The sequence below is a fragment of the Podarcis muralis genome, chromosome 7, assembly GCF_964188315.1.
Source record: "Podarcis muralis chromosome 7, rPodMur119.hap1.1, whole genome shotgun sequence".
NCBI lineage: Eukaryota > Metazoa > Chordata > Lepidosauria > Squamata > Lacertidae > Podarcis > Podarcis muralis.
In genome coordinates this window covers 49,183,117-49,210,409 of record NC_135661.1, presented here as the reverse complement: position 1 = coordinate 49,210,409, position 27,293 = coordinate 49,183,117, and the positions used below count along the sequence as shown (strand labels likewise).

At 41.9% G+C, this 27,293-nt stretch overlaps 1 protein-coding gene across 3 annotated transcripts in view; it reads left to right on the top strand.

Moving 5' to 3' along the window:
• Positions 1-26,379, top strand: part of ADAMTS18 (ADAM metallopeptidase with thrombospondin type 1 motif 18) — a 95,151-nt gene extending 68,772 nt beyond the window's left edge. For all 3 annotated transcript variants that reach the window (XM_028739637.2, XM_028739636.2, XM_028739638.2), the window contains 7 exons: positions 7,206-7,347; positions 9,041-9,167; positions 12,980-13,184; positions 15,859-16,050; positions 17,741-17,953; positions 19,799-19,946; positions 24,059-26,379. In XM_028739637.2, coding sequence (XP_028595470.2) covers positions 7,206-7,347; positions 9,041-9,167; positions 12,980-13,184; positions 15,859-16,050; positions 17,741-17,953; positions 19,799-19,946; positions 24,059-24,174 — 1,143 coding nt within the window. In that variant the 3' untranslated portion in view covers positions 24,175-26,379. The remainder of the gene's footprint in view (positions 1-7,205; positions 7,348-9,040; positions 9,168-12,979; positions 13,185-15,858; positions 16,051-17,740; positions 17,954-19,798; positions 19,947-24,058) is intronic.
• Positions 26,380-27,293: the final 914 nt, after the last annotated feature.

Here is a 27,293-nt window from a genome sequence, read left to right as displayed (position 1 = left end):
GCAGCATTCTGTGAATCTTCCATCTATATGTTTTGTTTTGTAAACCCAAAGGAACAGGGAGAAGATTGCTCTGAAGTAGGAGAAAGGCAGACTGAGAGTGATTAAGTAAAGATGTAAAGACCAAGTATCTTTCCCCTTGTGGGAGCAAAAAGCAGTTTGGGGCAGGTGATTTTGAGTTGGATAATTTTCTTCAGTTCGCATTAAAGTGAACTAACCTAATTTACAGTTTCTGGATTTATATGCAGATTAGAATGCAGCTAACAATTGGATTGCAGACATCTCCAACCTTTGTGATACCAATTTTGTTTGAAAATGAATATGAAAATGTATATTTTATGGATGAAATGTGTACTCAAATGGATATTTTAGGCAGAATGCATAGAAAAGCATACAAAGTTACGTATTTTCAGGGTGAAATTCATGCAAAATGTGCACAAAGTGCCTATTGTAGAGAAGAGTGTGTATAAAAATATGTGTAATTTAAATGTGTGTGTGTGTGTGTTTATTTTTAAAAAGTCTCCAGAAAATGGCATGGAACAGACTTGGGACTGAACATTTGTAAAGTTGATATGGAACAGAAATAGACTGATAGGCCCATCCTTATTTTTGAGCTAAACAATACCAGGAGGGGAAAGAGTTAAGCAGCCTCTCCCAATTTGCTTTGCTTCTACTCAGAGGAAGCTTGCTCCAGGCTGATTTGGATTATAAATAAAATCAAATTCTGAGCAAAGAGTCCCGAGCTTAATGCATAGTTTCAACCTCAGATTTCAAGTCTGATAGCTTGACCTTATATCAGTTTCTCCAGGCACTCGAGCAACAATCAGTAATAACATTAATCTGATAACAAAACCACCTGCTTCCATCTTTTGAAATGGTCTGCCATGTGTGAAAACTTTAAGAAGGTTTCGGTTAAAAAAGAAGAAGATTATGACCTGTCACAATATAAATGGGAATATGGCAACCTTCAACAAAACTGTCTCATATTGAATGAGAGAATTAGCAAACTGTCATAGAACTGGATAAGTTTATCTCCACTGCAACATGTAAGAGAGGGATGGGACATTAACCAAAGTGGCAATCATTCACTCAGGGTGGAGAGAGAAAAGAAACAAGGCAAAAGGGAACATACTATCAATGCAGGAAAAGATGTCTAATTAAAATCGATAAATCATTTCTTCCCCTCTTTGGTGATGGGAAAATGAAAAAAGGAAGCCAGGTGGAAGGACTTTGCTGATAATTTAGGCTAGCAGTCACTGGGTGAAAGCCAGCTTGGAGTTTGAAAGCCTTGCTTTTATTATTAGCTACTAGATGATAATTTAGCTCTGATTTCCCCTAAAGAGAGTGTGTGTTGGACAAAGCAAAGCCTGGCTTATGAGATACAGATGTAAATTCAATGTAAGGGATAAAAGGGTTCTGCTTAAGTGAAAAAGATTAGATGGGCTCTATCCTTTAAATGGGTGCCTTTTGCACATGATGTTTACAAAAGAAGAGGGAGCGAGAAATATATACCATGACAAATATAAGCCAGCTGAAGAAGAAATGAGATCATAGGAGGACCTTTCAAAGGCTACCTTTTCCTGTCAATGCCCTCAGTGGGCTTGTGTGAACTCTCCATTTTTCATGTCACTTTTAAGATTTGCTTTCTAAATGCCCTCTAGAAATAGCAAGGCACATAAAACCTCCCTGTCTTCGATTTCAAGATTTTTCTCAGTACACGCAAGTCGGAGTTGCCCACCCTAAAGTTTCTTTGAGTGTGTTCCACAGTCATTCTGAAAAGTCCCTCTGCAAGAAGTCTGCATTTTCTCCTGTGGACAAGATCCATTTGTAGCACTCTGGTTGCATAATGAACTTCCACTAGTGCAGCCCATCAGGGCTAGTAGCCATTGACAGCCTTATTCTCCTTCTGGAGTTTGTTCTAGGAAGGAGTCGATACACACACACACACACACACACACACACACACACACACACACACTTTCTGTTGCTCCAGAGTGTAGCTTCTGGATCAGTGTCCAGAAGAGGGTGACCAAGATAGTGAGTTCTCTAGAAACAAAATCCTATGAGAAATGGTTGAAAGAGTTAAAGAGGTTAAACATAATGATAAACATCCTGCTTGTATGAACTGTTTGACAGTGGAGCAGATTGGCTCAGGAGGTAATTTACTCTACTTCATTAGAGGATGTTAAGTAGAGGCTGGATAGCCACCTATCAGGATACTGTAGCATTAGACTTCCTGTATGAAATATTAGTGGCTGGTGCTCACTGGTACTGGTTAAAGCAAAAGGCAAGATGGCCAGCAGTAGATGGAGCCAGAGTCAATGATAGGCAGAAGCAACTAATTCTAGTTTTGTTCCCAGCCTCTTCCATGACTTTTGAGATCCCTCCCAACTTTATGATTCTGCTTTATGAATCTATAACCACAGTGTTACTTTATGCAGACCCAAACAGTCGGTACATGATGCGCATGGCGCTGTGGCCTCTTGGGCTTCCTAATCAAAAGGTTGGCAGTTTGAATCCCTGCAATAGGGTGAGCTCCCATTTCTTTCCCAGCTCCTGCCAACCTAGCAGTTCAAAAGCATGCCAGTGCTAGTAGATAAATAGGTACCGCTGCGGCGGGAAGGTAAGTGGCATTTCCATGTGCTCTGGTTTCCGTCACAGTGTTCGTTGCACCAGAAGCGGTTTAATTATGCTGACCACATGACCCAGAATGCTGTCTGTGGACAAACACCAGCTCCCTCGGCCTGAAAGTGAGATGTGTGCCACAACCCCATAGTCGCCTTTGACTAGACTTAACCATCCAGGGGTCCTTTACCTTTACCTTTTACGTGCCATTCCATATTTGCTGGCTGAGCAAATCTTTAAGACATCCATTGAATGTAATTCAAGGTAATTAATTGCAAGTTAGTACTAATTGCCAGATGCATGTTTACAGCCTAAAATCTCCCTAGGAAGTTTGATGACCTAAAGGAAGTGTTGATGTACATTTACAAGGAATTGCTTCAATGATCCACAAATGTACATAGTCATTTACACATCAGTAATAGCCAAGGGAAGGAAGGAAAACCAAGACAGAGAAATAGATGCACAGCTGGTTAAGAATATTTATTGTTTTTACTTTGAAATAAAAATTAACAGGAAAGGAAAAGGGCTGTTTGTGCAAGAGAGTTCAATTTGTCCATTGTTTCATTTTTTTTATGCCCTAAGCAAAAGTTTTGCTCTTCTGAATAGTTCTGGCAGATATTAGCCATTGAGCTTGTGTTTTTTTCAACGTACAAAGTTGTAAATTTTATAACTCTGCGCCCTGCGGTCAAAGCTGCTGAGTGTTGTGTCTGAAGTCAGGTGGTTGGTGTGTTAAAGGTAGACATTAAACAGTTCTGTGGAAGACCTGGAAATGTTTAAGGAGGTTGTTTGCCAGCTGTAAATTTGGGAGCAAACGCCAATTGGCAGGGAAGTCTCTGGAATGTGTCCAGTTAAGTAGACTGAAGCACTGGAGGTCTTTCCAAATTTGTAGTTTTAATAATATGCTGCTGCTCACTGACTTCAGATATTGGATTCCCATGGAAAAGCTTTCTAAGTGAATGCTTGACACTATTCTAGGAAGAGATAATGTTTTATATTCTACAAGTTCTTGTCACTTTGAAAAATGACAAGCTGAGAATAGCTCTGCCTTGATAATGGAAAATAAATAGTATCCTTAAATAAATATTATATGGTATTGTAAGATTAGACTGTTTACTCTGCAGCTATGCAGTGCTTGATCCACTGTCTATAACAGAAATGGGGATCCTGTGGCCCTCCAGATGTTGTCAGGCTCTCATACCCAACAGCCCCAACAATCATGGCTGTAAGATTGTGGCTTAAGAGCATGCCATAAGTTGAAGTCAGCCCTGATCAAGTGTAGCACTTGCACATTACCAGAGATATTGCAGAGAGCAGTAGGGGACATGTAATATACTTTAATTTTGTATGTAAGGGACATATGCCACCTATTTCTGTAGCCATTGTTATGGCCATGTGCTTGTGTGCTGTGTGTGTAGGTGGGGCTCCTCTCCAAAATGTACACTTTTCTTGCATACCTCAAGGTTCCCACACTCAGTTTAAGTTTATGCAGGATTTGCTATTTGGTTTATAGCACATTCACACTAGATATATGCCTTACTTTTAAGAGGAGTGTAATTGTATTCCACTAGTGGCAGCGAATTTTTTCTTGCTGATTAGCTGAGGTAGTTTGGTGGCAGGAAATGTTCAGTTACTCAGAGGAGCAAACAGTTTGCTCTCTAGTTCTGTGAGGGAAATGAAAGTTGTCAGCTTGGATGGGATGGCTGAGGACTGGGAAGAGATAGTGGATGGGTAGGAAAGCTAAGGAAAGATGATCCAAAGGTAAGAGGATGAAGGAAGGATGCACAGTTGGTAATGGACTCAGGAAGACATTGACAAAATGGAGTGGTGTCCAGAAGAGGGTGACTGGGATGGTCAGTGGTCTGTAAACTAAGTCCATTGAGAAATGGTTGAAATAATTGGGTACATTTAGCCTGGAGAAGAGAAGAATAAGGAGGGGCGTGATATTGATATTCAAATATCAGAAGGACTCTCCCACAGATAATGGAGTAGGCATGTTCTGCTTGTTTTAAAGAGCAGGACTAGAACCAGTAGCATATCTCAGCTAAACTTTAGGAGAAACTTTCTAATAATAAGAACTGTTGAACAACTGTCTGCCTCAGGAGGTGGTGAGCTCTCCTTTACCGGAGATATTTAAGCAGGATCTGGACAGCCATCTGTCAGGGATGCTGTAATTGCATCCTGCATTGCAGATCAGGGGATTGCATTAGGTCTAAGGTCCCTTCCAATTCCATGATGGTAGTATCTGTGTATCATTGCAACTTCTTACAATTTCTTCTCTCTCTCTCTCACATGTGCACAATGCGCATGTGCTTGCTGTCTGTCTGGGTGGTGCAAAAGGGAGGCTGATTACACCCCTGGTCTCCATAAAATCTCATACATTATTTTACATTTGCCTGATATTAGGTGTTTCCTCAACCCTGGGTCTTGCAATAAAGCAGAGAGCCAAGCTATTAGTTTTGCTGGATATATATATATCTGGACTAAGCCATATATTTCCGGTTTGGATCTCTACCAGAATTTGTGGACTGAAATAGAATCTGGCTAATGGGACTGGAAAATATATCATCCTTTTCTCTGTCTCCTCTCCCTCCTCACAACAGGCACACTTTTCTATAATAACAGTAAATAATAGTGAGCTACATGTTCGTTGTTAATGGACTGAATATGCAAATTTATTTTACTGTTTTTCACTATCATAGCTCATTGCTTCTCTCCTTTACCTATTCCCCTAGGTGTACATTTTCTGAAGAACTAATATTCACTTGTCTACCTTGAAAAACGTTAATTGTATGTTCTTGGGATTTTTTTTAATGTAACCTTTACTGCTGATTTTTCATAAGCCTTTCTCCACACCTGCTCCAATTTAGATTCCGTATCCATTCATAGATTTAATCCAAGCAGGACTGGTTTGATATTGGCAAGCCACCGCAATACCCTTCAGGCTTTGTTAAAATGGAGAAGTTACCCAAGATTCCAAAATGCATGTGGAGCCTCCACAGATATATAATAACACATAGGGAATACACAGGGAAGGGCTGTAGCTCAGTGGTGGGGCATGTGCTTTGCATGCAGAAGGCCTCAGGTTCAATTCAATCCCCAGCATCTCCAGGTAGGGATGGTTGAGAACCCTGCCTGAAATACTGGAGAGCCATTGTCAGTCAATGTAGACAATAGGTGGACACTGTAGATGGACCAATGGTCTAACTTGGCATATAATGCATCTTTCTATGTTCCTAACGTAGGGCACTGACTTATACTGAATCAGACTATTGGTCCACGTAGATCAGTATTGTCTACTAAACTGCCAATGTCTCTCTCCATTGGGAATTCCGGCTGGGGCTGATGAGAATTGGGAGTTCAGTGTATGAAGGACACCACATCGGCTATCCTTGGGCTACATTGTCTAGCAGCAGCTCACCAGGGTTTCAGACAGGAATCCTTTCCTGCCATACCTGAAGATGCTGGAGATTAAATCTGGGCCACCCTGCATACTTGTAGAGACATTGCAGTCCTATAGTACTCAGAAGTAAACCCCTATTGAGTTCAGTGGGATTTACTCCTGGGTAAGTGAGGTAGGTTAGGCTAAGAGATGGTGACTGGCCCAAGGTCACCCAGTGAGCTTCCTGGCTAAGTGGGAATTTGAACCCTGCTCTCCCAGGTCCTAGTCAAACACTCTAACCATTATGCCATGCTGGCATAGGGATCTGCACATTCCTAGTTTGAATGAAAAATAGAATTCCTTGTAAGCCTTTCTGAACCTTGTTTTATTTATTCCATCTTTTCAATTAATGCAGCCAAAGTCTCAGAAACTGCTTCTGCAGGGTACAATAGAATTTACCTCCAACAGCAAGCCTTCCTTGAGTTTGTAGTTATCTGAACTGAAGCAGATGGTTTTTAGTAATTGGCCATTGGCCTGTTCAGAATCAGCAACAGTGTAAAATTAAATGGCCCATGATGGAAAAGACAGACTTTTCTACACACACACACACACACACACACACACACACACACACACACTCATTTTGACTGTACAGTATTGAGGACTTATGAGCTACGGGACCTGAGTTTCTTTCTTTCTTATGCATGTCTTCCACCCTTCCTCCCAGGAGTCCAGAGCAATACATTGCATTATCTCCTTTTATTCGTGCTAAATCCTTGTGATGAGGGTTACATAAAGGTCGAGTTGTCACTGAGGTGGTAAACTGGGCTGTTCCTTCTCCAACTGAAAGTTGGTGCTCATTCCCACTCTAGCAAATGGAAGAAGCCCTGGGGTGTGTGTACTTTTCTCTTTAGTGTGAAAGGAATCTCCTATGAAAATGATTAATATATGGGACTTACCTGGGTACCCTTTGCAGGTAAGGATCTTCAGATACACATCAGTGCCCAGAACCACAGCAGATCAGGGTGATTCTATTATATCTTTAACTGCATATTTTAGGCACAGTCTTAAAGGCATCTGCTTCCTGGTAAATCTTGTGGTATTCAGCTGGGCTTTCACCCAGGTAAGCTTGTCTGAGACTGCAGCCTTAACCTTTCTTTTCCCTTCATTCTTCATAACGTATTTCTCTCTCCATGCTGTCTAGATCCTTTTACAAGGCAACAATCCTGGCATTGCTTGGCAGTATACCTTCTCTAAGATTATAAATGACAACAAGATATTCACAAAGAGACATAGCTACTCATGGGTAACAGTGCAGTCAGATTGCTCAGCTACGTGTGGCGGGGGTGAGTAACTTACTCCAAAAGTCTGAATTCAATGAATATGCCAAAAATTCATGAAATATAGTTTCCAGCATTATTATTATTTTTTAATATTGAATAATACATTTGAGTAGGGGCTTCTGATTTCAGGAATCCTGGTTGATAAACTGAATTTCAGTTGATTGAATGTGCACAATACATTATTGCTTCTGATTTCCCTTTCTTTAGTCTGTTGTTGTTTATAGGTCTTTGTGTTATTAATTTGTTGCTTTTATTTATATTTACATATATATTAGACTTTCCATACCTACTAAACACAAAATATCTTGCAATTTAAAATAAAGAGAGCATAAGGGGCTGGATTCAATTAAATAATTGTGTTTACAAGTGTCAGCATAACAAATCCTTCTAGCTCAGTGGGGCTTTCCTCCTTCTCTCCCCCATATCTGTGCCCCCATGACCTCCATCAGCTCTGAGGGTGAGAAAAAAACCCTGGACAGAGGGGAGATAAGTTTGTATTAGTGCAATTCCACTGTATTATTAGGTCACATTTCATCAATTCTTAACTACTTCTTCTTCTTCTTTCATTTATCAGTCACATTTTTGTCATACCAACTTAACAAACAAACAAACAAACAAACAAACAAAAAACTACATTAAAACATCCCAATCATGCAAAAAGGCCATAGATAGTTAAAAACCAAAAGCTTGGTTAAAAACAAACATTTTTGCCTGGCACATAAAAGCAATGGTATAGGATAGCCATTGTTAATACAGCACTGCTCTGAGCAGTATTGCAAAGGTTTCTGTTACTTATTCTCTATTATCTACCCCCAATTTTCTGCATTGTCTTTGTTTTCCATGACTTTTCCATATTTTGTCTGCCATTTCATGGATCAATTTTCCCAATATTTTCATTTTATATTCTCCATTATTTCAGGCCTTGTGCTATCTAGATTTTAAAACCCCATTCTTTCCTTTTGTCTCTGAATTTCCTTCTCTTTCTTGCCATCTCACGTTTCTTATCCGTCCTCTTACATTTCTGATCGTATCTTTTCTTCAAAAAGATCTGAATTCATGCCTTAATTGTTTCCAAAGATAAACTTGCTTGAGATAGTGTCTCCTCCCTGTGACCCTGTTCCCCTGCTTTTCCCTGCCATCTTCAAGAAAGCTACAGTACATTATTGCTTAGCCATTTCCCCCCACCCCCAACTTCAATGCATTAAATAATCCAGTACAGGCTCCCCTTCTTTTTTAACAAAACCTCAAAAACCTTATTCAATGGTTCGATTCCTTCAAAACCTTCAAATTAATTGTAACTATGCAACATTTAAAATTATACTGAAAAATATCAACACACATTGTGAGAATTCCTCCGACTCATGTTTTAAAACCAGTAAGAATGCTTTGTAACATTAATAACACTAAGGCTTGTAGCCAACATTAGTACTACTCAGAGTAGATCTTTTGAAATTAAGACCTAAGCTAGTCATGCCCATTTATTTATTAGAGCTCAAGGTGGTGGCATTTTCATCTGAGGGTCACATTCCCTCATAGAGAACCTTCTGGGGGCCACATGCCAGTGATGGGGGTGGGGAAAGGCTGAGAGGCAAATTGCCTGATGAACTACCGTGCTATGTTCAGTTACTTTTTCATTTCTACAATAACTTCTTTCTCTCGTACATCTTTTTTTTATTTCTCTTGGTTTTCTCCATAGGGCACTTGATAGCGAAAGCTGTATGTTTACAAGATCACCGTGTCCGTGTCAATGCCTCTTTCTGTGGCCCAAGCACAAAGCCCTTGACGGAGACAAAGATATGCAATGCAAATCCTTGCCCAGCCTAGTATGTATTATGAATTGATCATCCCTTCCTATTTCTTTTATGGGTCTTTGTGTTTGAGTCTAAATTCACAAATCTGTGGAATAAACCTATTTTGCTTCCTAGACAGATGGTTCCAAACCCTCCTCTACAAAACTTGGAAGAGTTTGAATTGGGACTAGGGATGGGGCAATAATTTGAACCTTCCTCAAATTAGTGCAACAGAATCAAAGCAGACCCATTCCAGCTCAATTCTGCTTCCACGCCCAACCTGGACAAGCCTATGAGTGCAAATAGCAGGAGACAATAGGCTTGTTCACATGTTACACTGAACACAGATACAAGGTGTCTCTATACATGTACATTGTGTGGAAGTGTTTATGTTTGTTAATTGGTACACATGCTATGCACTTGGTGACTGTTACATGTAAATAACTGTGTGAGTGTACATCTCAAATATTTGTGCACACAGGTACGTAGACTGTACGTACTCATTGAATGTAACATGTGAACACTGCTATGAACATCCCAGTGCCTTGGGGATGAGTATGGTTTGAGTATGGGATTGAGTATATGATCCTCTAAGAGTTGCTAGGGGGACAACTACAATTGCGGGACAATAAGTGGGGAAGAACAGCCAGAATAATGGAGCCAAAAGGCAATGTGAATGGAAGTAAGTGTGTTTAGCCTAGAGCAGTGCTCTTTAGCCTTGGATCTCCAGGTGTTGTTGGACTATAACTCCCATTATCCCCAGCCAGCTTAGCCAATATAGATGGATGATGGGAGTTGTAGTCCAATAACATCTGGAGACCCAAGGTTAAAGAACAAAGAAGATGAAAGACAGGTATGCTGTCTGTTCTCAAATATGAATCACATAAAAATTTGTTTTAATGAAAAAAAGTTCTACCAATTCGTCATCCTGTTTCCAACAGCAGCCAGCCAGATGCCCGTGGTAGCTCATATCTGTGCATGAATGTGATAAGCATCTTCTTTATTTTTTCTCAGCATCTGGTATTTAGAGAGATACTGCTTCTGTTAGTAAAGATTATATCTTCCCAATATTTAAGCCATTTATAGACTTACCTTCTTAGTGAAAGGGATATAAGAAAGAAAGGGAACCACAGATGGGGAAGCTCATCTGTTAACCAAATCTGTCCAATTCAGAGGAGCAAATGAATATATACTGTGTTGGTATCCATAAGAGCATCCATTAAAACATTAAAATGTCAATAAAAACTCATTGGTTTCTAGGCACTTCTGTCTTCTTCTGTGCTATTAGAAATGTGGGCATTGCTATGGTTGTATGATGGTTGTGTTTTCAGAGCTGGGAAGGAATTTTCCCTGCTCTGCATGTTTTGCTTTTCCCATAGCAATTGTCACAACTTTGGCAGTTTAGGCCTTGGGTGGAATCCTTTAGTCTAACATCTGAAGTTGAGGTGAAGTGATGACTCACTCGCTTCTTGAGGCAGCGATAACAGGGTAGCCCATTAGAGGGGGTCATGAGGGGAGTCTCTGTCCAAAGCACATGGCAGAAGTGCCATACAGCTCCCCTCAGCAATTTGGGGTGGGACCAGCTGCGTAAACAAGTGTTTTCTGTTGGTTCCACCTTCCCCTAACTGACCCTGACATGTCTCAGACCCCCAGCTGGGAGCTGAGACGGATACACACCCAGTGCCTATGCCAAGGTTTACCAACACCTGAATTCAATAAAGTTGACGTTATCGTGTCTTTTCCTTTTATGAAGGCCTGCCCCCCCGGGGGGGGGGGGCAGGAGTGCTGCATCTGGGTATGCAAATATGAACCTATTTGCTGTGCAATTCAATTTGTCCAGTGCACAATTTAATAAGTTTTACATAAACCATAATTTTTCACCCACGGAGTAAAATCGTATGAAGAAGTGTGTGGGTGTTTCCCTCCGTGATGATAATGATGATGATATATCACCACACAAATATACTGCATAAGATCGGAAAGGAAATTATAGCAGAACCACAAGAAGGCAGAGATAAAGTTTAATTGGAGTAACATATCGTGTGACAGCTACTGCAATTTCATTGCCTAGCCCTGAGCCCCAACATTGTCTGAAAACTAATTTGAAGTAACCTCCCCTCACCAAACAATCTGTTTTGCATGTGACTAATCTTCTGCCAAGTGTTATTTCTGTACCCATGGGCTCTACTTCTTGCAGACAGAAAAGTCTTCCATTACGTTTCCTTCAGCTTTCTCCGGTTTGTTTGTATTTGCCTTTTAATTGTGGCTGGCAACTTCTAAAACGTAGCATTTATTTTAATCGCCAGAAAAAGCCACACAAGTAGCTATCATCATTGCATGCCTCGACTCTGACGGGAAACTCTGTGTGCACTTTGAAGATGGGTGTGTGGATCCTAAATGTTGAGTTTGCCTTTAGCTCTGGCTCCACCAATTCTTGATCACTCTGCCTTCCACGCTACCAGTTTCAATGTCTCAGACCATGTACCTGCTAGTCGCAAAGAAAACAAAGCTCCTACGGCTGCCAATGGGAGCTTTCCTCCCATTGTGAGGAAATTCATCTGCTAGTTGGTAGCTTCTAAATCTTCCATACTCTAATTACAGGATGGTTTAATTTAGCAAGATATTTCTTCCTTCCTTTATTTGAAAGATGAGTTGAGATTGGTGAGAGCCTTTGTGGTGTAGTGGCTGTTATGCTGGATTTAGACCCAGGGAGACTCAGGTTTTTAATGTTCACTGGATGATGCTCAAACACAGGTCAGCAATAGACTAGCCACAGTGACTCATGCACTGGTAACCTCAAGATTCAGTTAATGCAAAGTGCTCCACTCAAGGGTGGTTCGAAAGCTGCAGCTAATGCAGGATGTAGTGGTCAGGCTGCTAAGTGCAGCCGCCTACCATGAGCATATCATATTATTTCCAAATGAATTGCAATGGCTACCAGTTGGCTACTGAACCAAATTTAAGATTTTGCTGTTTGGTCTGGGGAGGACCTGCCATTCCTAGAAGACTGAACAATGGCCAATGTTACTTTCAGATTTGTTCAAATTAGATATAGCCTGTGAATCAGGAATTATACAAATGGGGTAAAATTCAAAGCAAAAGAGGAAGGAGGAGAAAGTGTGTGTGGCAGGAGGTGTGTGAAAAGCAGTAATATATGGAGAGAGAGAAAGAGAGAGAGAGAGAGAGAGAGAGAGAGAGAGAGAGAGAGAGAGAGAGAGATCAACCCAAATCTGATGGGAATTACCTCAAGTTTAATCAGAAATGTTAACTGCCCAACATGTTTTTGATAATCCTTCTACTGGGGAGAAATATGACTATTTATAATACTCCAACTGAGGAGCAGAGTAAATATATGTATTTCTATCTTTCCTGCCGTTATAGTTTTTCTCATAATGTTGTATATCAACATCCTTTGAGGCTGTAGCATTCCATTTAAGTACTCCAAACAATGAATGTATAGGGGATTGCTGCTGCTTTCTGGTTCCTTGATGGAACAGTTTAGTAGTTCACTGAAGAAAGGTACAATCTGTCTCTACGCATGTACAAGTGTTTATGTGGAAGAGTGTACACTTGTTGATTTGAGTACAAGTGTACTTGAGTACAGCTCCATTCTTGTATTCACAGGTGCGCAGATTTTACATTCATTGAACGTTACAGGTGAATAATTGTATGAGTATCCAGCTCAACTGTTTATGTACACAAGTAGACATATTGTACACTCATTGAATATAACATGTGAACCCCCTAGTAGCTATAATCATAGCTGATATAGAAATGTCTCCTTTGTTTTGCGCTCATTGTCTGATTCTTGGCTATCTAGTCAACACATGCATTCTTTCTTGAAGTTGGTCAGCAGGTGAATGGAGTGTTTGCAGCCAGTCTTGTGGTGGAGGGCAACAAAGTCGTCCAATCCAGTGTGTCCAGAAAAAGGCTTTTCAGAAGGAGGACATTGTGGCCCATGCTCTCTGCCCAGTAACCACACCAGCACAAATCCAGGCATGTAACCATCAAGACTGTCCACCGGAATGGAGTCCTGGCCCGTGGTCTCAGGTAATGAAAAGAAAAGGATCTCCATCTTCTTTAGCATCCTGTTTCTAACAGTGGCCAAGAAGATGCTTCCATGAAACTCACCAGAAGAGCAATGAAGGCAGTAGCCCTCCCCACTGCTGTCCCATAGTAATTGGTATTCATTCGCCATAAGGGAAGACCTAACATTAGTTAGTGGGGAACCTTTTATGGCTGGAGACCAGACCTTTATTTCTTGACTCCTGCCAGGCCAAATTTGACAGATGGGTGAAGTCTGTGCATTTCAGTATCCCGATTGTTGGGACAGTGCTGGGATGTTCAAAATCCCTTTTGCAAACAGCATGGTGCTTTTTAAATATCCGAAACCTGGATCTTCAAAGAACAGCAGGGTGCTGCTTGCAAAAGGGCTCTGTTCTTTGACCCTCTGGTGGGCTTGTTTGCTTTCTCATCAAATCTCCCAAGACAGCACCAAAAGCAAGGTCTCTGAAAATTGATCTTAATTCCTGGACCAGCAAGCATGGAAGCATGTCTAGAGAAGCTATGAAGAAGTGCTCCTACATATGTGACCTGCTTTCATATTGTCAGAGGTGGTTTTAGGATAGCCCAGCTGGTTTGGCTGCACTGGGTGCCGCTCCACAAGTGGCTCCACAATAATGATGTAGAACAGAGCACGAGAGGTGGTAGGGTGCTGAATTTTAGCATCGCACAGGGCACCCCTGAAATGTGAGCATTCAGAGTCTGCCACTGGTGATGTGGATGAGGTCAGTGCACATGCCAGTAGTGGGTGAGGCCAGAGGCAAAAGGGAGAGGAGCAACAAGTGCAAATATGCTTTTGTACTGTAGGCTTCTTTCTACACACTCTGTCACAGCCTCTCTATGCTCCATCCAGACAAGCAGGAGGCATTGTCAGAGTTCAATGACATATTCCAACCAGGGGGGGAAACAACACTCATGGTCCAAAGCAAGACCATTGAGACATGTGGTCTTGTGAGAATACTGAGGTCTAGATAGAAGGATGGAGGGTTGCATTCAGCTCCTGATCCTCAAGTTGCCCACCTCTGGCTTAAGATGTTCAGCTGGAGTAGAGCAAAGAGGCATTTAGGGAAAGATATTTCTTATCTCATCAGTTTGCATACATTAACCCCCCACCCCCCACTAATCAGGCGTCCAGTGTAACATGATTATGGATAAATCCAGGATGACTGATGTCTTCCTCTTTTTGATAAGGTATCATTCCAAGCAGCTGAAAATCCTGGTACAGTTTTTTGTTGTTGTTTAAAAAGCCCTGCACTTAAAAGTAGAGTTGGTAGCTTGGGGCCTCAGGCAAATTCCAATATATGCACACACCCCTGCTTCAGAAAGATGTGGGGTGTCTGAGAGCTTTTATTCTGAAGTGAAACACATATACTTGTAATGTTGCCAAGGGAGACATATCACAATTTTTTATTTAAGTGAATTTGCTGGTGCAAAAGCATTCTAAGAGCCAGTGTAAATTTATGTAATTTACACTAATTAGTTTTACTCCTGCCTAATTAGAGAGAGCAATCTAGAATGGTGTGTTACAGTTTCACCCATTGAGAAATGGCTAGCAACAGCAGTTTCCTTTACTTCCTTTCCTACTTTGGATTGGGTTTAGGTTCCTGAAGGGTGAGGCCAGTGACCCTTGGCACAGTGTCATCCAAATATGAGTCTCCTAAGAGTATGTTAGGACCCCTTGGGGGCTTGCCGTAGTGGTGCTGCTGATTCTATATGGCAACCACTTTCCCCCCAAACAGAAGACAATGACCAACTTCTGAGACATTTCGGGGGGGGGGGCAGGTAACAACCAATCCAAACCATGACTGGTAAGAGAGTTTGGTGGTGTTTTTATTTGTTTGTTTTAAGAAGAGAGTCAAGGGCCGGTGTCAGTGGTGTGATGTCACACAGGGGCGCCGACTTATAAAAAATATTGGGGGGGCCCATACCGGGGTCCTGCCCCGGGAAGTTGTCAGTCAGCCGGGGCTGAAAGGCAGACTTTCTCCCTTGGCTCGTCGTTTGCCCGGCCGCCCGTTCGGGATCCCACCGGGGAGGCGGAGTGCTGAATGCCGTTACAGTTTTATTTTGGGCACCTCCAGTCTCCTCCTCCTGCTTTCCCCCATAAATGGTGACAGAGGCGACAGAAGGTAGCGGCGCGCGTCACCTTCTATCCGAGGCGCGTGGAAGCGGAATGAAGCGGCTGGCAGAGAATCGCCGGGGGGGGGGGGCGTAATGAGGCCGAACTAATAATTTTCTTAAATTATTGGGGGGGCAGAGCCCCCCCAAACGAATTTTTGAGGGGGCTCGGGCCCCCTCAGGCCCCATGGAGTCGGCGCCTATGACATTGTCACATGGCACAGGGGCCCTAGCCATTACCCAAACATGTTGGTTGCTGACATGCCCCGGAAGATGACAATTAAATGAATTGCCTGAGCATTGTCCAAAGGCACTTGATGGAGCCAACATACTGTGGGATGGGCCACCACCAGCCTAGAACCACATGAATACTGCCTTGAATTCCACAGTGAATTCCAGGATGGGGTTGAGAACCATTTTGTTTGTTGTCCTACTTTGGTATTTCTTGTTTAGTCATTTAGTTGTGTCTGACTCTTCGTGACCCCATGGGGCATAGTAGTGTCTATTTAAAGTCTTTAATATCCAACTTTCTCAAATTCCCATAAAGTGTTCCAAAACTTGTGGAAGAGGACTTGCAAAACGTGATGTCGTCTGCAAAAGTGTAGGGACTTCCACACTGAAAATCCTGCCGGATAACATGTGCAGCAGTCAAACAAAGCCAGAAATGCAGCAGACGTGTGTGTTGGAACGGTGCCCCAAAAATGATCGTCTACAATGGGTGATTTCTGCTTGGAGTGAGGTATGACAACCAACATGCTCTACAGGACTTAGATAGCCAGAGGGTGATATTTGAAAATCAAATGATGTTATATTCAAAGGAGTGTCAGGCTTCGTTGGTCAGACAATATCTGTTGTTAATAATGCAAAAGTTAATAATGCCCCTTTGTCGCTGGACTTCATGAAGAGAAGTTTGTCTCCTTCCTTGGAGCTGTGAGGGGAGACAGTTGATGCAGGCCCACCCACTGTGGGGCATGTGGACCTATGGCAGGGATGTATAACCATTTATTTTTTTCAGCCCAAGGGCCACCTTCTGACCTTCAAAATGCACAAAATGCTGAAAGAGGAAGTGGGAAAGAGAGTCACGTTTTCCTTCAGCTCTCTGTGTATATTTCAAGGGAGGAAAAGCTAGCCACACTCACCACCTCATGGCCAAGAGAATAGTGGGCTTAGTGGCTTTGTGGGCATCAGAGGAAGACCTGAAGGTTGCCATTGTGCCAATAGGCACTATTTTGAGCTTAACTCTCTAAATGAAACTCCATTATCCAGTCAGTATCTTTTAAATAAATTTTCTGTGTGTACTTTGTTGTCCCCTGTTAGGAATAGTGGTGGTGGTGGTGGGGCATTTGATTCAGTTTGTATTTAAAGGCAAAGTTTCCAAGTCCACATTTTCCAAAACAACATGCAGACCTAAACAAGACATCCTTCAGAATTCACACTTCTTCACATTTTGCAGTGCATTTATGCATCCAAGGAATGCACATGCTTACCTCAGAGATATTGTAGGTTCAGTTTCCAACCACAACAATAAAGTTAGTACTGCAATAAAGTGAGTCACACACACACACAAATTGTTTGTTTCCCAGTGTGTATTAAAATTATGTTTAGATTATGCTGTGTGAAATACCATTATGTTGTTGTTGTTTTAAAAAATGTACATACCTTGATTAACACATACTTTATGGCTAAAAATTCCTAACCATCATCTGAGCCTTCAGCAAAATGTTATCATTTTGCTCACAGAAGGTCATGCCTCAGCGTTGATGGCTGCTGATGGATCAGGGTGGTGGTTGCTGAAGGTTGGGGTGGCTGAGACAGTTTCTTAAAATAAGTAGCTTGATGGCTACCCTGAGAAAACACGCTTAGCCTTCCCCCAGGCCTCTCTGGCTACAGAAGTGGGTGGGCTTTAGTCCTAGCCAGTTCCACTGCGATGGCCAGAAGAGGGGAAGCAGGGTGGGGAACTTCCTTCCCTTGGAAATGGTTGGGCTGCCTGTTGCTGCACCCACATTCTCATAAGGAGCAGCAGGAGCAGGTGGGGGAATAGGGTCCTGCAGCCTCACCACCAACCCAGCAGCAGCAGCAGCTGTTGCTCCTCCAGTCCTTCAATTTGTAAAAAATGCAATTATCTGCAAAGTGCAATAAAGTGAGGCATGCCTGTATATAAAAATGCATATACTAGTGTAATGTCTGCTTATAAATGCATATATTACATATAAAAATGCATTATAGTAGGGGAAATTGCTTGCAAAATATTAGGCAAAAGTGCATACAGCAAAGTGTATATAAGAAGAATTTCATACTAAAACACTGATGAGTTTTATGAGGACGTTTTTATTTTCTAAAATGCAAATTGATGTGGAGAAAATTAGTCTGGAAAAAATGAGAAAAGGAGAGAAACTGAAAGTGACATATTCTCCCTTTCCTGCCCATAGTGCTCTGCAACCTGTGGCCCAGGTGTGAAGCGGCGAGAAATGCAGTGCAGCGAGAAAAGTATCAGTGGCAAACTGATCACCTTCCCACAGCGCCGTTGCCGAAACCTTATGAAGCCAAACATCGAACTGGAGGAAGGCTGCAACAGAGGAGCATGTCCTCTGCACCATTTATACCACAGGGTGCCAGGGTGGTATTCTTCACCTTGGCAACAGGTGAGAGAAGAGGCTTCATATGGAGATCTAAATCAGTCATTTCTACCATGTTTCATAATGTTTGTTATCACCAAGTGCTTCCCTTTCTCTAGTTTAGGGAAAGGGAACTTTTTAAGCCTGAGGGCCACATCACCCTCTGGGCAACCTTCTGGGGGCCAAATGACAATGGTGGGTGTGGCAGAGGCAAATTAGGCAAACAAAAAAATGCATATTTTGCCTTTGCACAGTAGACTAGTTTCTTCAGACTTGCACATCTCTTGCACATCTATCCTCCATCCAGGCAAGCAAGGAAGCATTCTCAGCGTAGAAGAGCACATTCCTGTCAGGCAAAAACACTCAAGCAAAGCGGGGCTGGTGTGGAATGTGCCTCAGGAGAGTCCCAAGGGCCACAGATAAAAGTCTAGAGCAGGGGTAGGCAACCTAAGGCCCCGGAGCTGGATGCGGCCCAGTCGCCTTCTCAATCCGGCCCGCAGACGGTCCAGGAATCAGCGTGTTTTTACATGAGCGGAATGTGTGCTTTTATTTAAAATGCATCTCTGGGTTATTTGTGGAGCATAGGAATCCGTTCATATTTTTTTCCAAAATATAGTCCTGCCCACCACATGGTTTGAGGGATGGTAGACCAGCCCACGGCTGAAAAAGGTTGCTGACCCCTGGTCTAGAGGCTGCATTTGGCACCTAGACCTGTTCTTCTTCTTTGTTTTCCTGTCCATTGACAGTGTCGCTGTGATTTGTACATCACTTAAGGAAGAAGAGGAGAATCGACAGCACCATTTTGGTATAAGTGATTCATTTGTCTGGAAACCGATAAGTGCTTTATATAACAATGTTTCTGCTGCTGCAGCTATGTTGCATTCCACCGTCTTTTCCATACCAATCTTCAGAGGGCTGCACTGTGGTTGAACCATTACAAATCTTTATGCACAATGTCCTTGGGGATCTACAGAGATTGTCTGGAATTCCTTAAATAGTGTGATTGATTACTGGATCAGTCTGTGTTTGTTTCCACAGTCTCTCAAACAAGCTTCTGTATTTTGGAACTTGCTTACTTTGTCAGTCCCATATCCCTAAGACAAGCATTTATTTGATAGCATATACATGCCGCTTTTGAACCTGAAGATTCATAATCAGATGAAAGCGTCGTGGGGACATTATCTTCATGGATAGTGGGGTTTCTTGAAAATAAAATCAGGGTATTTCAACCATACCGGGTCCCCTCCCCCTTCAGAAGGATAGCAGGCAAATTCCTAATACCTCTTAGCCATCCTGAGGGATTATTCAAAGCCAAGTGACAAGGGGTCTTGCACAGCATTTAATTAATGTTTTAAACCCTGATTAAACAAGCAGTCAGGAGTTGGGGAAGGAGAAGCTTGCAGACTGCCTACATATTTCCTTCTTCTCCCATTCTCCTCACTGCCAGATTCTTCCCCAACTTTGACAGCCTTAGGTTGCTCGGGGGGGGGGGGGGGTTGACCCAGTATGACCTGAAGCAGCTTCAGCCCAACCCAGTCAAATCCCTGGTCAACCCCAGTTGGCCTGATTTATTTTGAGATCTGGGATTTAGGTGGATCCAGTGCACATCCTGACTAGAAATACAGACTCAAATGTGTAGACCTATCCAGGGAGAAAGTTCCACAATGCAGGTTGTAACACTTAAAAGACCCAAAAAAACTTTGGGTTTTTTCCTTAACCTTTCAGCGATCAAGTGTCAAATGCATATAATCCTTTGATGGCTTTGTATAGAAAGATTCACATGGAAGAAATGTAAATGGAAAGGAATTCAATGCTTGAAGCTCTGGAGGCCCTCATAGAAGTAAAATCTCTTCTCCTTTCTGTCACTTACAGTGCACGGTGACATGCGGTGGAGGAGTGCAGACACGGACTGTCCAGTGCCTTCGTCAGGGTCAACCAGCTGTGGGCTGCCTGCCTCAACAGAAGCCCGCAATGTCAAGAGCCTGCAATACTAACTTCTGCCTTGCCCCTGAGAAGAAAGGTAAAGACTGTCCCACTGTTTAAAGTAAATGTGTAGCAGACTAGATCTCCCAAGCTTTGCCCCTTTCTGAGAGCTGATACATAAAGGCCAGTGAGAACTGAATGGTTGAATTGTTTGACAAGACAATTCTGCCTGAGTAGCTGGCAAAATATGGGTAAAAATATATGGAAGACCTGCAGAACTAGGCATCACCTGTCTATAGTGGTCTATTGGGAAAGTCTCATGGGAAGTTTCCTTATTCCTGATAAGACTGTCCACCTAACCTAACCTAACCCAGTGTCATCTACTCTGAACAGCAACGACCAAGGGAGACATTAGCAAATGGGATACTGCTCCACCTGACATCAGCCACCCTGCCCTGGCATCTGCCTGCTTACTTACATCCAGCCCAGGAGATGGCACTGGCTGTCATCTTTCCCCTTCCTAGTCTCTGTATTGCCATTAAGTAGCTAGGAGGGTGGGGGCAAACCTAGAATTATTTGGCTCTGTCTGTCATTGGCTCTGGCTCTACATGCTGTTGGTCTCTCTGCCTTCCATCCCGCCACTCCCAATGGGCACCAACCGCCACTCACAGCAGCTCTCCAAGGATGCAGACAGAAGTCTCTCCCAAGACCTGCTACCTTGTTATTTTAAATGGAGATGCAAAGTATTGAACCTGTGACCATCTGCACAAAAAGCCCGTGTCCTGTTACAGAGTTGGAGTCCCTCCACAAGTCATGTAGTGAGTTGTTTTCATCTGTGAGGTAGACCTAAATCATTAGAATCAACTGAATCTTGGATAGTCAAAAGGGATGAACGAATAAATCCTAGCCTGAATTTACTGCTTCCTTATTTATTCCTACCATTTTTATATAAAAACCCACAAACATAACAACTTATTTTTGCTGGGTTCCAGAGATTTTTTGGTGTGTGTGTAGATCTCCTCCCCTCCTTCAACTTCCAGGAATGGATCATTCCAAGAAGTTCCTGGGTCTAGTTTCATCCACCTTTATTTTTGCCCAATTAATACCAATAATAATATCCACTTTCTGTCCTGAGACGGTATTTTTTCCATTTCTCTTTCCCTAACTGGATTTCTTGTCCAGTGTCTGTTACTCATTTCACTCCAGTCTCTTCCCTTCCCCCTCCCTGCAGCTGTAGAAGTCCATCTGACTTTATTGTAACTAGGTCTTCAGGCTCTGGAGATCAATTATTTCTTCACCGTGCTGTAAGTCTCTGTCTCCACCAGCGAACACAGCCAGCTGTGCTGGAACTGTATTGAAGCCAATCACTCTCAATTACCCACCACATAGTTCCAGCCCTGTGAGTCATTGGGGAGAGATCATGAGAAAGAAATGAGCCTTTCAGGGAGAGTTAACATGCTTCCCTAGACAAGCTGGGTCTGCTCCTCTGTTCATTTTCCCCTCTCCTCATTTCCATCACTCAGCAGGGTACTGTAACTCAAAGCTCAGTGGTGGCTGGTGGGGCTGAAAGGCAGAGAGGCCAACAGTAGGTGGAGCCACAAACAGGTACAGCTAACTAATTCTTGTTTTGCTCCAATCCTTCTTCCTACTTATTGGCAACACAGAAATGAGGGAGGCGGAAGCTGACAACCAGTGGCACCTCTTGTAAGAAGGCAGACTTACGTGAGTAAGAGGGCTGGTAGATAGCAGGAAAACCTGTTCTTTACTGCTGAATCAGAACAAATGGCAATGCAGATTTTTGGTGGATTGCTGTTTGTGCTGATTCAGTGGTAAATAACGGGTTCTCTTGAGGAAAGTGCCAGCAGGGATTTGGGGGGGAAACAAAGGGGCTCAGACATGGAGTTTTAATCTACGGATCTATGGCTAGAAACATGGTACAAAAGGAAGTCTGGATGAGCCCTTTATGAAAACAGCTTTGGATAAGTAGAGCTGTTGGATAATTCCAACAGACATAGAAATAGGAAACTACCTATTTTCACTTATTTGTTCCATGTCTGGAATGGAAATCAGTCCAGTGAATACAAACAGTATTTGCCTTCGTTGTTGCTTTTAGACTGCAAATGATACATAACTGGTTACCTCCCCCCCCCCCAAATCATTTGCAATGTGTTTACTTTGCAATGAATTGAATAGGGTGGAATAATGTAACAGCAATATGATTAATTATAAAAATTACATAAATTAAGTAATTTTGCCACATCAGATGGTGAGATGAATAACATAGGTTTTGGAAGAAGAACTTCAGTGGAATGGAAATGGTGTTGTGTGGAATGAATACAGGGCAAAACTGAAAAGGATGTATTCTTACATCCCTGTGGGCAAGACAATTGTTTGTTTTTGTCTCCAACACCTAGCCTTATAGGGCAGGCTCATGTGGTCCTTACTGGAACCATAACTTTGACCAATAATTTATGGATTATCCTGCGACCAAAGCCATGACGAGGGAAATCTGTAGAAGTCAAGCGTCTTTCTGCCACTGACCTATTTATGTCACAGGAGATCTTTGGGCCAATAGCTGACAGCCTGTGTATTATGTCAAGATGTGAGTGATTTTATGAGAATGAGAAGAGTCTCTTCTGTGCCATCAGTTTTAACCCTTTCATCTGAAATAAAAAGGATGCGGATTAAAAGCCATGTCAATTTCCTGTACTATGAACTACTAGTTTTGAGGGCAAACTGGAAGGCTTTCCCATGTTCCAATAATAGCTGAACTCAGCAGTAAATCTTTCCCAAGTTTCACTTATGTTGCTTTAATGCTGCAATTTAAATTGTTAAGGAATGTATTTCTAGAGTAGCAACATGATTCATTGCTATTCACTTTTAGGTAAAGCATTAATCAGTTGCAGCCAAACTACAGAATGCTTCAGCTATGCAATATTTTAAACCAACTGATCTTTGCTTTTTCAAAATGATAGTCTAAAAAAAAGGGGGGGGTTCTTTTTTGGAGAATTTGGGCCGTACTTCTAGTGCATGGAAGGACTCTTTTCTCCTTCTCTTTCTCCACCCTCTTTTTCAACCAGGCACTCTGCAATGCACTTACTGATGTCTCAGTTTGCATATTTTCCTCCTCATCATCATTGCTATTTCCTTTTGTGCCATGTCCTTTAGATTGGGAGCCTGAGGGGCAGGCATTGGCTTGTTTTTCTTTTTATCTGTAAGTTGCTCTAGGGGACTTTTGGTTCAAGAATGGAGTAAAAATAAATACATAATCTGAAATCCTCCTGCACCTCATAGACATTTGTCAGTTTGCTTCCCTCCCAGTGTGCTCCATGACATATGGACTACTCTAACAGATAGTATGCTGTGGCTGCATATTCCATGTTGAGAGAGGAGAAAGCCACTGAACAGATTGGTGTACAGCAGAACTTCATGTAACAAGCATAGCACATTGTGTCCAGCACATTAAGCAGCATGTCTCTAAGTAGATGTTCTGTGGCTGGAGTGGGGACTATTTTTCACACTGAGAGCCACATTCCTTTTTAACCTTAGGGGTTAGGTCCCATTGAACTGAATCTGTAAAGTCAGTCATGACTTAAGTCCCACGGGAACTAAGTGCAACAGTCTCATTCTGGATCAAACTCAATACTATTACCAAAACTTAATTCGCATATATGTGAAAGAGATTTCTTTGGCTGACTTTCTTGGGCATGAGATGTGCTGAACAAGAGATTCTCCTTACAGGTGTTTTCAGGTATCTTACAGGTGTTTTCAGGTATCTGCATTCTGGTGGTTTGTGTTTTTTTTTTTTTGGTTAAGAAACCCATCCCCTGCCCCACAGCTCTTGACATTCTCAGACAGAAAATGCTTAAGTCCTTGGAGGTGGCTTACATGTATGAAACGAACCAGCTAATAGGAGCATTCAGCTCATATTTGCATGACTTGTATTCCTTCTGAAAAGAAAGCTAGCAGAAATTTACAGGTAGGTATCTACGATCCAGGTATGCCATGAGTCTTGTATGCTGACTGCAGCTTTTCTGCAATCCCGAGTCTTCAGTGTTAATGCAGATCACATGAACAGAGCACTCATGGGAGCGATTAGATGTCCATGTCATCAACCAGTCCAGGTGCATAAAGTGTCCCTGAGCTTCAGTGTTCCTGAGACATACTGCAAAATACTAAATATTCTTGTCTGGAATTTCACCATTGCAGATGATCCTTCTTGTGTGGACTTCTTTACTTGGTGCCATCTGGTCCCCCAGCATGGTGTCTGCAATCACAAATTTTACGGCAAGCAATGCTGCAAATCGTGCACACGGAAGAACTGATGTGAATTGAGTCAGTCCAACACTTCAATGTCAAGAGCCTCCCTTGCAAGATGATGGCAAACTTTTCTAGAAGGTCTTCCAGAACCACAAATGACCAATGGGAGAGACTTGGGTACTGTAGAACAAGATGTTCTATGGTACAGCTTTTAACCAAGGATTAGTACACAAGGACTGGACTTTTTCCAAACAGGGTATTTTTGAATGCTAGCAGATGGAGGCAACTTTTAGCCTTCTTTCTATTTGTCATTAACCCTACTCTGTTAATGGTCATATCTGATCTCCAAAGTGGAGTAGCACAGTCAGTATGGTGCTCATATTCTGCTCAGTGGTATGTACACAGAACCTGCAATGAGTCAATATCATTGTAATACGAAGAGATATGTTGGCTATTTCAATGTTAGTTAGCATAGCCCTTCAAAACAAGCAGAAAACAACTCCAGAGAAATTACGTTGGTGGCTGCTGAGATAATGTGTTGCTGTACATAACATAGGCATTATGTTATTCACAGTAAGCACAATTACTGCACTATCAAGATAAAAGGTGCTTTTCTATTTCACTTGCTGCTGGGAAAGCAAGGCTTATATCATGGTAGAATTTTAGTTTTATTTTGTTCCCCATTTCACTTTGATTAGTAACTCAGTCATGGTTTACTAACCACTTGAGAGGCAGGCACTCCTTGAGATGCCCATCCAAGAGAACAAAACAGGACTTTTCTTTAGAGCATCTTCATTTAGGGCATTGCTATGTAGTATGAGCAGACTAGCATTTTATTCTTCAAGTAACTCATGAAAGCCACACACTTGCTGTTAGGCATCATTATCATCAGCGCTGAAACAAATGATCACCAGAATCCCAGAATCCCATCGGCGTCCAGAATATGCTAATTTAGAGTTCAGTTTTGAACACTCACAACTTTTGGAGAACTTGCAGAAACTAGGTCTTTCACCTGCAAAACTTGAGTTTCCAGGCACTACACCTAGAAAGAAAACTCAGCTGTTGCCAGAAAAGTATAAGTGGTCTGCATGAAATTCATAAACCAGCTTCTGGAAACTCTGAAGTTGCAAAATTAATCTTGGTGAATTCAAACAGGGTTCTAAATTAATATGGTTGTTTTTAGATTATAAAGTCAATAGATAAGAACAAATTGCATGATTCAATTCACTGATTGATGTGTCAGTACAATACAATGCTTTTTGCAAATTGAGTCATTTATTTTCTCTTTGCCACCCCACCATTATTCCCTCATGTAAAATGCCACTCTGGAGGGTTTTCTGGCCTCCTGGAGCCAATGCACAGTTTGTAAACAGGGGAAAGCTATTGATGCCTTCTGCATGAACATGTGCCTTTGTTCATGTGGGACCCAAGCCTATGATCTGTGTTATTTGTTCTGGGTAGCTAGCCCAGAATAATCAAACACCAACACAATTTATTTTTTGCAGTGGTGCTGATATTTGTACGCTCAGAATCCAATGGAACCAGGGCACACAATATCTTGGATGCCCAAACTGCAAACATTTGGAGGACCAAGCTATCACCTCTCTCTCTTTACCAAAACTGAGACAACTAAAGAAAGATTGTAACCTAATGAATTTTTCTGAGCAATGGCTAAAAATGACATTTCCCTCTGTTTCTACCCAATTCCACAGTTTCATTTGATGAATGTAGTTCAGCTTCACTGATCCAAACTAAAAGTAGCCCCATCAGCACCAATGCAGACAGTGGTCAGTTAAAAATAGGAGTTGCTTTTGCAAATGCTTAAATGAAACAAAACAAAATACATGTCTTCTCTGTGATATGCTTAAGAAATGATTATTGGAACCATATCTTGGCTTCTAAATTCTCCATGTCTTGAATATTGAACGTTGTAAACTTATACTTTCTAGGGGACATTTTCCTCCCCCGGCAAACTTTTGTTCTAAAAATGTGTCATTTTTTATTATTTGATGTAAAAATATTAATTTATTAATGCATAGCTCCCCCCTCTTTTTATTTTCTCACTTGCTTCCCAAGTAAGTGGCAGCAACAGCAAAATAGTGTTACATAGAAGTATGGATTACGGTGTAAAAAAAAGAAGAAGCGCAAAGTATAAAGTGTACTATTTAATTATTTTATAAGTTTTATAAGAAAAATACTCTAACTGTTTCATTATGTTTGGTACACATACACGTTTTGAATAAAACATGGAAGCTTGATGTACATTCAGAGCAATGTGAATGACATTTCTGTTTCTGCATACAACTGCTGCCTTGAACATTCTCATGCCTGGCATATAATTTTGATATCCTGGTTTACTGTAGCAATACGCACCATCATTTAAAGGCTATGTTGATATATAGAAAGCTTCATTTTAGGCCTGATAGCTGCCTCATACCCTCCAACATATCTTTGATGAAAATAGGGATGGCCTATTCAACAACAACATTATTATACCCCACCCATCTGACTAGGTTGCATCTGGGTAGCTTCCAACATATAAAAAAACATAATAAAACATTAAACATTAAAAAACTTCCCTATACAGAGCTGCCTTCTGATGTCTTCTAAAGGTTGTGTAGTTACTTATCTCCTTGGCTTGGGGGTTGCTTAACTCCATACCCTCCAACATCTCTCTGATGAAAATAGGGAAATCTTCAGGAAAAGTGGGACATTCTGGGATCAAATCAGAAATTGGGATGGCTTCTGTAAACCTGGGACTCTCTGGAAAATATATAATTCTTTAAAGAGGTCATGAACTCAGGCATGCAAAGCTGGTAACAGGCCTAGGCCAGAAGGGAAATGTAGGCTCTATTTCAATCATCTTTACCAAAGATCTCCCTTTGCCTCTACCAGGAGGACTTGGAGTAGGCCCTTTCAAAAAGGTAGGTGCATGCCAATTGTCCTACCTGCCCCCCAGCCTCTGTTCTAGCCTGGTCATGCAGGATAATTGTGTATTGGTATTATAGATGCACTGTTTCTGGATAACGAAAAGCAGATTATTTCCAACATAATACCGTGTGGATCCACATTCTTTCGCAGTGCAAGGGCTGTAGGTGAAATGGAGATTAGAATGGGGATTGCATTTAGAATCTTGAAAAGCTCCAAATTCTTGGAAGCAACTCAAGCCAAGCTTTTTCAGATT